General features: G+C 58.3%; 1 protein-coding gene across 6 annotated transcripts in view; it reads right to left on the bottom strand.

Annotated features, from left to right (window-relative positions):
- Nucleotides 1-40: 40 nt before the first annotated feature.
- The window catches only part of MGRN1 (mahogunin ring finger 1), a 57,035-nt gene continuing 44,259 nt past the window's right edge, over nucleotides 41-12,816 (bottom strand). Inside the window, exons 12-18 of one of the 6 annotated variants that reach the window (XM_059154498.1) lie at nucleotides 11,248-11,313; nucleotides 9,418-9,644; nucleotides 7,936-8,053; nucleotides 7,667-7,712; nucleotides 6,239-6,337; nucleotides 3,529-3,573; nucleotides 41-1,830 (exon numbers count right to left, since the gene is read on the bottom strand). In XM_059154498.1, the coding sequence (XP_059010481.1) occupies nucleotides 3,533-3,573; nucleotides 6,239-6,337; nucleotides 7,667-7,712; nucleotides 7,936-8,053; nucleotides 9,418-9,644; nucleotides 11,248-11,313 (597 nt within the window). In that variant the 3' untranslated portion in view covers nucleotides 41-1,830; nucleotides 3,529-3,532. The remainder of the gene's footprint in view (nucleotides 1,831-3,528; nucleotides 3,574-6,238; nucleotides 6,338-7,666; nucleotides 7,713-7,935; nucleotides 8,054-9,417; nucleotides 9,645-11,247; nucleotides 11,314-12,816) is intronic. The other 5 variants (XM_059154501.1, XM_059154497.1, XM_059154502.1 and 2 more) reach the window with 5 other exon arrangements.

The following is a 12,816-nucleotide window of genomic DNA, read 5'->3' on the forward strand; positions in this document are numbered from 1 at the left end:
GGTCCCTCAGGGCAATGTGCAGAGGAAGGAGCGGACAAGATATTGCTGCATGATTTTATTACTATAAATATACAGTAAAAACGAACCAAAACTAGCCAATCAGAGTACATCAAATGATAGCACAGTAAGTCCAAGACAGGCCAGTCTGCATCCTGGCCTTCAGACAGAGTACTGGCACCAAGACCAACGGTTAGAGGCCAGGGCTGGCGGGTCAGGAGCAGGAAGGAGCGGGAGGGAGGGAGGGAGGCAGCCAGGCTGCGTGTGCGTGTGTCTGCACCTCTCGGGGTACGCGCGGGCAGGAGCACACAGTGGGCAGCAGGGGAGGGCAGGGGAGCCGGGGAGTCTGGAGGCTGGGGGAAGCCGGCCTGAGCACGTCTGAGAGCTGTGTCTAGGCCAGCACTCTGCTCATAGGCTCAAATGGAGAGATGAGTCCCCTACGGCTAGTTTCTCTCCTGAGCACCCTGCAGAACGAGCCACAGGGAGGGTGCTGCGGTGGGGGCCAGAGCTTTGCACACACAGGCCGGCTGGGCCACAGGGCTCCATGGACAACTGCCGGCTGCCCCAGAACCATCCTTTCCAGGGCAGCTCCTCAGAAAGCGGGCCGCTCTGCACCCCTCATCCCAGACCAGGAAAGTCTTCCCACCTCAGGGGCCTGCACAGACCCAACCACCTGGAAGGTCCCTGCTGGGGACCAGCTGTCACCTGGGACACCAGGGCTGGATGCCCCCTTTGCCTTTGTCACCCAGAAAGTTTTGCTTTAAAAAAAAAAAAAAAGGCAAGGTCACCTCAGATAGGATCTGCCAAGTGCATTCCCCAGGCCGGTCCACCACAGGGAGCCCAGAGAGAACAAGTCAAAGAAAAACCAAGGGACGCTTCGGTGGTCAAGAGGGAGCAGGGAAGCCGCTCACATCCCTCCCTGGGGCAAGTGGACAGCAGCCCCAGGAACCTAGCAGAAAGCCCCTCACGGGCAGGCACCTGCCACATGAGCAAAGCCACTTCAGAAAAGGTGTGCAGGGCCAAGAGGGGCCACCGGTCACTACCTGCTGTCTTGGCCCCTCAGTCAGACCCAGCCCCAAGCCCCCAGCCCCCAAGGCTGAGTGGGCCTGAGTGGGTAGGGGTAGCTACAGGAGGCAGCCTTGCCCCCCAGGACTGGAGCAGGAAGGGGAAGAAGCAGCAGAGGGCACAAAACAGCAATAGCCAGGCTGCCAAGGACACAGGCACAGGGGGGTAGGGGACAGGCACTGTTTCCTTCATTGACCATGACTCAGACCCCACTTCCTTTCCACCTTGGCCAACAAGACCCTTAGGACATCTCCTGTGAAGACACCGCTTCACCCACCAATACACTTTTCTTCGGAGAATTTGTGCTGAGTTCTTGGGATGTCAAGTCCCCAGTAGCTAGGGTGCTGGGAGAAGCTGGTCCAGGCTGCATGTGGGTGGTCAGGCCCCAGTCCCAGCCACTCAGCCAATGGGACGTCTGGGGGAAACCTCAGAGCCCAGAACAGAAAGCTGCTGTCCTTCATCTTGTACCATTGACAAATACATCGACTATAGAAAAAGGAATTTGTCAGAGGAGACAGTCCACTGTGCTCTTCAATCAAGGGTTGTGTGGCCCCTCAGAGCCAACGGCCACGCAGAGCGTGCAAGACGGGAGAGGCCAGGGGTCACGCAGAATCTGGTGGCCCCCCGGCAAAGTCTGGGGAGCTAAGGGCTCCATGCTGCCAGCCTGGCCAGGCTCTCAGAGTGGGGTCAGCTCAGTGGCCCCAGGGTCAGGCCGGGGTGGGCCAGCGGTACGGAGGCTGTGGGGCGTCTCCATGGAGGTGGACCATCCTGTGGGCAGGAGCAGAGGGAAAAGTGGTCATGGGTGGCCCACTCAGCCATCGGGCTCAGCTTCCACCAACCATGAGCCCCCCCAGAGAGCAGGGCCACCCAGCACCCCCTACACTGTCTGTGGCAGGACCACACAGAGACCTAGAACTCCAGCCTCAGCAGAGTAAGGGGGGGCCTGTCTCTTCTGGAGCAGAACCCAGGCAACAGCACCATCTGATGCCCCAAATGGAATGCAACGGGTACCATGGGCTCCTGCCCCCTGGGGCCTCCTCCCTCACCTGGCCCTTGGTTCCTGGGATCTGACCAGCCACTACCCTTCACTACTGAATTAGACCAGGACTCGGGCAAGCCCAGGCAGAGGAGAGTGCACTTGGACCTGGAGACAACTCTGTGCTCAGAGCAGCCCCCAGAGCCCCAACCTGCCTTCTTCAGAGGCCTCCTGATGCCATGAGGGACTCTGTCCCTGGACGGAGGGTGCCCCCCGGTGACACAAGCCCATAGCAGCAAGTGACCGGCACAACTACAGAGGGACGGCTGCCCGCCGCCCGTCCACTGGATACGGGCTCCACGGGGACAGCCTTCAAATCACAAACCAAGGAGTGCGTCTGCCCCGTCACCTATGACACAGACTCTGAGGTGGAGGAACTGATTTCTTAGGTGGCTTTGTGTGGGGCGTCAGCTCTGCTATGCAGCCTGCAGGCAAAATACAGTTCTCTGGAGCTCAGCCTGACCTCTGTGCATTTTCACTTTTGGAAGTTTCACCTAGATCACAGCACTCAACATCCACTAACATGCAGACCAGGGCCGACTTTATAGAAGTGTTGGGCCCGACTTCAATAGAGACGAATATTTGTCAGAAGAAACATTCAAGCAGAAGAGTTCGTACAAGGACATAAATGCAGGTGTCAGAATGAGTGGACAGACACGGAAGCTCGGGACAGCTGGCCAGGAGGAAGGCCGCACATCAGCCTGGGGCGCATCTCCCCGCAGGGGCTGCTGGGCCCTCACTGCCAGGATGGGCCGGGGGTTCTGCTGGAGCGCTCCACCCCACGCACGTCTGGGAAAGCTTGGGCCACTGAAGGCACCGGCTTCTCCACCACTGGACTTCCAGAACCACTACTGTCACGTGAAGGAGGGGAAGAAGGTCCTAAATGCAGTCACCCGTCTGGCTGGCGCTCTGAATGACCTTCCATGGAACGGTCGTTCGGCAAGGTCACCCAGGTAGAGGGCATTTCCCAATCAGGGAGAGGTCAACCTCCCATGGCTTCCTAGTACACGGATTTCAGCCATGTGCTGGTATTCCGGAAAGTTCCACAGGTAGGCTGGGGGACAGATTAGTCAGCAGCAACAGGGGTGTCTCAGCAAGGACTAAGTCACCATTCCTGGGACCTTAAAGGCTAACAAAGCCTGCCTGGGCCACCTAGTCCAGACAGAAAGAGCTCCGGCTCCAAAAGTTGGCCAATGTCATACCCCTAGGGACCACCTCTTAGGAGCAAAGGTGTAGCACGTTTGGAGAGTTCTGGATTCAGAATTCAAGACCCCAGGGAAGACACGGACGTGGAAGAAGCCCAGAAAAGGGCAAGGCACCCGCAGGGAGGGAGCAGGAGAGGGAGAGGCAGCTGGGGAGGTCCTCAGTCCAGCACCATCTAGGATGACCCTCAGAGCCACCCCGCGACACGGATGCAGAAGATCACGTACCAGCTTACTCCTCTATACCAACAGAGCAGGAGTCAGGCCCCAGGGCTGTGCAGAGGAGGAGAGAGATGGAAGCTCAGTTAGCAAAGCACTGACAGACCCGCACATTCCACAGCGAATGCACTGCTTTATGACGAGACTGCCTGGGGGGGGGGGGGGACACATGGGACTAAATGCCCACAGACTCACGTGCTGAAACAAAGGAGAACAGAGCACGGGCCACAGCCCAACAACGCAGAGGGACTCAGCCCAGGGAAGCGTGCACAGGGCAGAGGTCAGGGCAGGTGGGGTTCACCTTGAGGAAGGGGGATCCCGGGGGGCCCGCGCCCCAAATGACCGCCCACATCTAGCTTTCCCACACGGATCTTACCAGCCTCCTCATCATCCCCCTAAAACACCATGAACACGAAGGTTCGCTACACTGTGCCTGTCCCTCCAGGGGACAGCTGTGCAGCTGCCATAAAGAACAAAGACACCCGTGTGCACGTCCCCATTCTCGAACACACCCCGATGTAGAAGACGTTTAGCATTCTTTGCTAAACGAGACCCCATAGCAGAATAGAACATGCCAGCTCAGGAATAAAGGAAGACAGGTACATGTATGCTTATGACGGTATGCACGTCTGCAAGGCCCCCTGCCCAGCCTCCAGGTACCATCAGCAATGCCCGTGGGGAGCGCCCCTCAAAGCACATGGCAGTGCCCAGGGCACAGCACACAATGTGCACAAGCTGAGGGGCAGGGGGTGTGGGCCCCAGAGCCACAGCATCGCCCTCCCTGTGGGCTCCAGTGGGCCCACAGCTCTGGGGCTGGACTCTGGCTTCTGCTGCCCCAAACATATTTCAGCCTCTCCGTAAGCCCCTCCACACCTGGCCTGCGCCCCCCCCCCCCCGACCTGTGGAGCTGAAGGAGGCATATCACTGGCCTGGGGTTTGGGGGTGAGAGAGGCAGAGAGCCTGGTGTCCCGTTCTGACATCCAGACACTGCGGAGCAGGGGCTGGCACTGCTGGGTGTGCTCAAGGTATCCCAGGATCACAATTCTTGCTTGTGCTTCTAGGAAGTCCCTCTCTGGGCTCTCCCCATGCCCCCCCCCCCAAGCTTGTATTTATATGGAAATCACTGAAGTTCCTTGAAAGAACTTACTGGAATTTTCTGTTGCTCTATAGGACGCTGGTCCTAAACATGGCTTTCACCCATGGGTTTCTCTTGGGGGTGGGGGGCATAAGTACTGATGGCACTTACTGCCGTTGCTACCCCTGATGACCGTGCCACCCTCTGGGCTAACCGGACCCTCTGCACAGCCCACTGCTTATCCAGATGCTGAGGTGGGCGGAACAATACACCTTCAAACCAAAGCACATCACAGCCAGGCCCGCTGCACGGGTCACCAAGAACTAGGGCAGGCGGCAGGGCAAAGGTGCTTCTGAGCCACATGGCACCAGCCAGACTTTGAGGGCATAATGGCTATTTATCTTGATTTTATTTTTTATTTTTTATTTTTTTAAAGATTTTATTTATTTATTTGACAGACAGAGATCACAAGTAGGCAGAGAGGCAGGCAGAGAGAGAGAGAGGAGTTAGCAGGCTCCCTGCAGAGCAGAGAGCCCCATGCGGGGCTCGATCCCAGGACCCTGGGATCATGACCCGAGCCGAAGGCAGAGGCTTCAATCCACTGAGCCACCCAGGCGCCCCTTATCTTGATTTTAGATCCTCAGATGGTATCTTAACAGGCAGCAGGCACAAGTCTCTGAGGGTCCCCGACTCCTGTCCCTATCTTTGGAGCCCAGGACTTAAAGCTAAGTACCTTGACCCACAGGAACAAAGAAGAAAGGAATTGGGGGCAGCCAGCAGGGGAGCAGAAGCCTTTCAAAAAGGGGGGAAGAGGGGCACCTGGGTGGGTCAGTGGGTTAGAGCCTCTGCCTTCGGCTCAGGTTATGATCCCAGGGCCCTGGGATCCAGTCCCACATCGGGCTCTCTGCTCAGCAGGGAGCCTACTTCCTCCTCTCTCTCTCTCTCTCTGCCTGCCTCTCTGCCTACTTGTGATCTCTGTCAAATAAATAAATAAATCTTTTAAAAGGTGGGGGGCAGAGAAGCAAAGGCCCTTCCCCCACTGCCCTTGGGCCTTGCAGGTGCCTGGCACCCCACCTGGCCTCCCAGCCCCGGCTTGCGATGTGCGGTTTCACCTGGGCCCCGTCAGCCCCTCAGGCAGAGGCGGAGGACTGGTGGCCTGCATCAGGCCTGGGGCATGCAGGTGGCTTTGTGTGTGTAGCTCCCTGGGGCCGAGGCCCTGCTGTTGGGGTACCCGAACAGGGCCTACTGGGCCCATGGGTGAAGTAAGAGTGGGAGATAGCAGCGGGGTTAGACCTGCCTACCAGGCCCCAAGCAGGAGGTGGATGGAAAGAAGGACAAGCAGTCCCTCCGACCTTCCTGACGCTAAAGTGGCTCTAGGTGTGAAGGGGCCTCACGCACAGGCCCTGACCCAGACAGCAAGCGGCCGCACGGGGTGACTGTGTGGCCAGGGTCTGGCTGTGCTTTGGGATCAATGGAAGGAGCGTGAGTAGAGCCAGGGAGAGAGACCTGGGCTCCTGACAAGCCAGCCCCTCCATGACCAGTCCAGCCAGACTCCCAGCTCCATGGGGACAGTCACTGGACGGTCCATGTGGACGGATGGTGACAGTATACTCACCCCCCAGCCCGAATGCCCATTGCGGTTACCTGGCAGGTAGACATCGGCGGGCAGGCGGGGCTGGCCGTGGCTGCAGGCCTCAGGGCTGCCGTCCTGTAGGACATTCTCGAAGGATGGCACTCGGCTCCCTGCAGAGGACGGGGCAGGTCAGAGGCCTATAGGTGGAAGGTGGTCATTGACCCTCTGGTCAGGATCCCCAGGAGCCTGTCTTCCCTCCCTGAGGGCTCTGCAGCAGCTGCGGGCCAGACCCTACCCCCACTCCCTCCTCTGCGCTCAGGGCCTGAGAGGCCAAGGTTTGTTCTTCTTCACGACTCTCCTCTCCCAACCTGCTTGGGGTTTTGTTCTTCAGGACAGAAACACTACATACTCCTGTTTACAAAAACAAGAAGGTAATAGATTGAATGTCTCCTGCTTCTCCTTCCACCTGGGCCACGTGCACTGCAGTGGGGAGCTAGTGTGGCCCGCGTGCAGACAGGAGCGGCAGGTCCCCTCCGGCAGAAGGGGGGTCCCGGGCCCTGGGACAGGCACAGGCTCTGCCCAGGAAGGAAGGAACGGCAAGAGAGGGTCGGGCCCATTCTGAGGTGGGGAGCCTGTTCCTGGGAGGGCCACGCGTCACTGCAGCACGATGCTGGCTGGGGAACCTGCTGGTGAGGAGGGGGTCACAGCAACAGGGTAACTGCAGGTTACTCCAGGGTCTCTACCATGCCAGACAGCCAGCCAGCCACGGCTACTTTCTGCCTGTCACCTCCCAATTAAATGGCTGGGAGGGGGGGTGCCAGGGTGGTTCAGCCATAAAGCATATGCCTTTGGCTCAGGTCATGATCCCAGGGTCCTGGGACGGAGCCCCACATCAGGTTCCCTGCTCTGCTGGGAGCCTGCTTCTCCCTCTGCCCCTCCTTCTGCTTGTGTTCTGTCAAATAAATAAACGAGTAAAATCTTTTTTAAAAAAATGGCTGTGAGCCTCCTGCCACGCCCCCCAAGCCAGCAGAGGGAGGCCGGGGAGGCACCCCATTATATACCACAACCACTGGGAGGTCAGGGCCTGTTAGTGGCAGGTGGGACTCAAGCCCAAGCAGGCTCTCTGTGCTAAACCCCACCACTCCGGACAGGTGCAAGGCAGACCCAGGGACACGCAGAGGGGCCTGGCTAAGCTGTGCACCCGGCAGTCCAGCACACAGCCCCGGGAGGGACCCTGAGTCTCTCCAGGCACCAGAGGGGCAGCCCGTACGGGACACACAGGAGCAGCTGGCTGCCTGTGAAATGATGGCCGCTGCAAAGCACTGGCTGGACGTGAAGGAAAACCAAGCCGGCGGGGGGCTGTGCATGGGGAGAGCCTGCAGTAAGGAGTGCGGGACGCCCAGGAGGGAGCCAGCCTGCGCTCCTCAGAACCGCAGCAAAGCCCCCCGGGAGGCCGCCCTACAGTGAGGCCGCACACGTTCCTCAGGCAGAGGGCTTACCCTGCTTCAGGGCCGCTGCCTCGTCCGCCTCCTCCATGACAAAGCTCTAGGAGACAAGGACAAAGAGCGCCTGCAGCTCCGGGGCCACCAGCCCGAGATTTCCCGCACAGCCCCCCCGCCCCACCCCGAAATGAGGTGCACCCCCCAGCTAAGGAAACCGGCCGAGGCTGGCCCATGAGCAAGTGGTGAAGGGGACCAGGGCACACTTCGCCCCAGGTCTGGAGTCCACCCCCACAGGCATTGGGGACAGGGTGACAGAAGGGGCTCACCTCGGGGGAGCTGCTGAGCGCCAACCCTGCCCCACTCAGCGGGGGAGGGGCGTCTGAGTCCTGGGACAGCTTCTCCTCATCCTCTTCATGGATAGGGGACGACGGAGACCGCAGGGTGCTGGGGACAGAGAAGACGGGAGGGAAGGACGGGAGGACGTACGGAGGATGAACACCAGCTCACCACGGCCAACGGTGACCTTTGGGGAGACTGCACACCCTGAGGGCCGGGGGGAGGCATGTGCGCCAGTAGAGACAGCGGCTGGACAGTCTCGGAGGCACGGGCCTGACCCCGGCTCTGTGGTTCCAGGGGGAGGAGAGCATCACAGCGGTAAAGCCCCAAAGTGGGAGGCAGGGGACGGGGGCAAGAGAAACCCCATGCTTCTTTCTGGATCTGGAGGGGCCCGGCCAAGTGTGCAAGTTGCTGCGGTGTGGGGGGTTTTACAAAACTTCCACCTTTTCTTAAGAAAACAGAACCCGTGAAGAAACAAAGGGTATCGTGCAGAGCAAGTAATATGTGGAATTCAAGAAACAAAACAGAGGATCATAGGGGAAGGGAGAAAAAAATAAGATAAAATCAGAGAGGGAAACAAACCATGTGACTCTTAATCACGGAACAAAGCGGAGGCTGCTGGAGGGGAGGTGGGTCGGGTGAGGCGACTAGGGGCCGGGCAGGAAGGCGGGCGTGTGACGGAATGAGCACAGGGTGCTGTGTGCAACCGACAAGCCACTGAACCCTTCTTCTGAAACTAACCTGAATTTAAGTTAAAAAATAAACACACGTGTGACGAGAAGGAGCACATGTCTCGCATCTTTCCAGTGGAAGCGTGACCAGACTCTGCTTGTTGGGCACAACAAGGGCACCAACATGCTCCTGGTTTCGTGGCAGCCCAGGTTTGGTGCCACAGCTGTTCACCCAGCAGGATGTGCCCATGCGACAGCCCTCAGGATGTCCCAGGACCCTGAGACTCAGGGGGCTCCCACTGTGTCCTGTGTGGCTTGGGACAGGGAAGGACGCTGGGCACTCGTGGCCTCTCCCAGGGCATCTCTCCAGCTGCTGTGCTCTGTCCTTTGCTATAACCGACCTTAGCGTAATCTAACCTGCTACTGGTTCTGGGAGTCATTCTGGTGAATCACCCAACAAAACATTCTAAAACTAATGCTGCAAATACACCGGCTTTGTACTTCTTTATTTTTTTAGTATTATATTTATTTAGAGTAAGGGAGCGTGCATGTGAGCAGGGGGAGAGCAACAGAGAATCTCAAGCAGACTCCCCATGGAGCGTGGAGCCCGATCCCGGCATCCCGGGATCCCAGGATCATGATCTGAGCTGAAGTCAGATCATGAACAAACTGAGCCACCCAGGAGGCCCCCTGCTTTGCACTTCTTACATGATACCACATGCTTCCCCGACCCTCGCCACGGGGCAGACATGTGGGTTCCCATGTACCACACCCCAGAGGGAATCCCGGCACCAGCCTCACCTGTCAGGGGATTTGCTCCTTGGCTTGCCCTTCTGGTGGCTGCTTTCCAGGATTCGATCCATCCCCGCAAGTGGACAACTGGCCTGGGACAGGCCATCTGAGACGCCTGAGTAGGTGATCTCTTCATAAAGGGGGGCTGAAGGGATGGCCGGGGAGATGGCCCGAAGGCCATTGAGCGCCTCAAGTAGGGAGATGGGCTCATAGCCAGGGGGGATGCTGTCAGAGCTCTGTGGGGACAAGAGTGGGTGAGGGATGGGCTGGCCACACTCCCTGTCCGCTGCCCTGGGCCACAAAGCCCTAGACGCTGGCCTTGTGCCCCAGGCACATGCTACTCCCCTGAACCTGCCTTCTGATCATCTCCTGTCCACTCTACCTTCCAGGGACCTAAATCCCCCTCCCTCAGAGGGGCGCCCAGAACTCCAGAGCACCTCCCCAGGGCTCCCTCAGCCATCAGCTGTAGCACGCAGCCTTGGATGCCCGAATGGCCCACTCTGCCGCAGATGAAGGAAGAGAGGCCACCTAGAAGAGCCCCCCCACCCTTGGTCTCGGCCAGCCCCTACCTGGCTTTCTGTTCCTGCCTGGCACGGGTGGAGAGTGAGGGCTCAGAGAGAGAAAGGAGGCTCAGGAGCGGGTGGAGAGCAAAGCCATGCCAAAGGCGGGACAGGCCAGTAGAGCTGCGTGTGTTCTAGACCAGGGAGGGCCTGGCCCCGCAGGGAGCTTTACCCAACACAGGCATCTGGCCCAACTCGAGATCCTCTGTGTGCCTGGAACAAGCATCCACGGAGGGGGACACGTGTTCCAGATGGTTCTAATGGGCACCCCTGGTTCAGAACCAGTCTTTCCTCTTGCTAGGAGTGGAGCAAATCAATAGCCTGTGTCTTGCTTTAGGGTTAGCGTTGGGAGACACCCAGCTGCTGGGAGATGTTAGGCCCTCAGGCTGTTGTGCAGGTGGGACAGCCACCTGCCTCGCTTTCACTACACAAGGCGAAGGGCAAATGCTCAGCAGTGCTCCCAGGGTGAAGCCCCCGCCTGAATGCCCGCTCTGCTGGGAGGACGGGAGGGCTGCCTTCCAGGGTGGCCTTGGGACCAGGGGAAGGCAGAGGAGCCAGGGTAAGAATTCCCTGCCCTCAGCAAGCACATCCTGAGTCCCCTGGTCACCTGGGCCCGTGGAGCCTTGCATCTGCTCCCAACGCACCTTCCACTTAAAGGCCAGTAATACTATGAACCTCCTCATCCTCCAAACTGGAAAAACCTCCATCTCGGGGCTGGGCTTCCAGGGACTTCCACCTAAGTTCTGCCAAGGGACCACGAGGGTCGGTAGAGGCCCAGGTAGAGGCCCCCGCCTGCTCCCTGAGATGCAGGGAAAATGCCAGAAAACCACATCCTTGGCCCAAAGAGCTAACATCCAAGGGGGAAAGAGCAGGGGGTGCGGGACGACAAGCAAGCGTGAGGAAGACAGTTTGCAAAAACTAGCAGCAAGTGAGGTCCACCTCCAACATCATTCCACTGCCAGCAAGAAAAAAAAGGGAAACGAGGCCACTGGGGACCACGGGCAGAAGCAGAGCTGGCGAGAAGGGGCAGCCCGAGGCCGGCGCTGTTGCCACCTGACAGCAGGGGTCAGAGACACTGGCTTTTTGCCGACAGACCTTGAGCTTTGCTTGTTCCACAAAACTCCCTTCCGGGGCAGGGACGCCAGGACTGGGGAGAGTGGATTTGACAGATTAAATTAACCAAACACGTTAGCCAGGGGTGAAAATGACTTCCCACAGTTGTCATTGGTTGAATCATTAAGGCACGGGGCAAAGTGGCCATAGGGCCAAACACACTTACTGTTTCCCTTTTAGGTTTCTTGCTGGCCAGTGAGGCGGGGTGCGCCTTTGATTTTTTAAAGGGACACTGTCAAGATAAAAATCATACGTTTTACGACTGCCACCCCCCAAACGGCGCTGGAGCTGGCGGGCTGGGGGCCTCCCAGGTTTGCTGGCCTCTAGGGGTGCCAGGAGCCTGTGCTTGGCAAGTGTGACCTGCACGTGAAGTCCAGGGACCTGGCCAAGTGCACATTCTGCAGGGCCTGGGCCCAGCATCAATGCAACTCCCAGGAACTCTACTGCTGGTCAAGCCCGTCCCTATCCCACTGCCCACTCAGGGCCTGGGTCACCCCAAGAAGGTGGTCCTGGCCAGCATGGGCATGAGGCTGGCCAGGCGTTCCCCACAGTGGACCCAGCTGAGCAGGGGAAAGGGGCACCACCCCCTGTCCCTCTAGGAGGCTCAGGACTGCCTCATGAACTTATCACCAATGTCCAACTAGAAGCAGCCGGGATTAAAAAACCAGCCCCAAATCACCCCCACTCCTCGATGATCTTAATGGTGTCACTAAAGAAAATCTGGGATCTCTGTGGTACTACGTGGAAACCACTTATACCAGGAATGTGGGGGAGCACAGGAGCCCATTCATTCGGCTACCTTAACCCTCTGCAGGGGAAGGCACAGGCCCTCCAGGACACGTGAAGCATACAACCCAAACCCGTCTGCCCAGCAGTGTGAGCGGCATCTCGGCTCTCTCAGGACAAGAGGGGTAAATGTGGGAAGGTCAGGCCGGATGCTCAGACTCCAGGGCAGGGCCTGGGAGTGAGGGGCACACACAAGCAGTAAGAAAACCCACTATCCATCCCCAGCTCCCATCCTGCAGAACAAGGACTCCAATCCCAGGGACAAATCACAGCTTAGGGTCACTCCTCTCTCCACTAAAACCGCATTGCTGGAAAAAATACTCAGGATTCGTAAATCCAGCATAACACCAAATTCACCAGAGGGCTGTTTCGGAAGGAGGAAGCCCTGATACTGACAGGGAGCCAGCAGGCAAAACACACAGTCTGGTTGGCCAGGAAGAGTGGGGGGGTGATGGGGACCACATCTCCGAGGCGGTCTTCCGTCTGCTCCAGGTATATAACCACAGCTTCAAATTTCAAAAGAGAAGCCAAAAATCTGAGTCTTAAGGAAATGTCCAGACTTGTAAACACTGGCCCAATATTCAGAATCACCATAAAGGCCAAACACATCACCCCCTGGCCCAGGGCAAAAGGCCATCTCGTGGATGCAAGAACCACAGGGTGTGGTCCTTCTCCTCTAAGAATCACTGAGTCCAACAATGGACCCACTGGCTGCAAACAGCTGTGGCCGGCTGGGGCCCAGGAGCTCCAGACCTAGGGCTGCCCCTGCCTGTCCCGCCCACCCACGCCAGCCTCCCCATCCTGCCCCATCCTGCCCCATCTGTCTCGTCGTGCCTCTCTGCCAATGTCTCAGTACCTACTTTTCTACTCTCATCCCGGTCTGGGTCTCTCTCCATGTCTCTGTGACTCTGTGTCTCTGCCCATCTCTCTCCATGTCTTTCTGTCTCTG

This window comes from Mustela lutreola, chromosome 17, assembly GCF_030435805.1.
Source record: "Mustela lutreola isolate mMusLut2 chromosome 17, mMusLut2.pri, whole genome shotgun sequence".
NCBI classification, from domain to species: Eukaryota; Metazoa; Chordata; class Mammalia; order Carnivora; family Mustelidae; genus Mustela; species Mustela lutreola.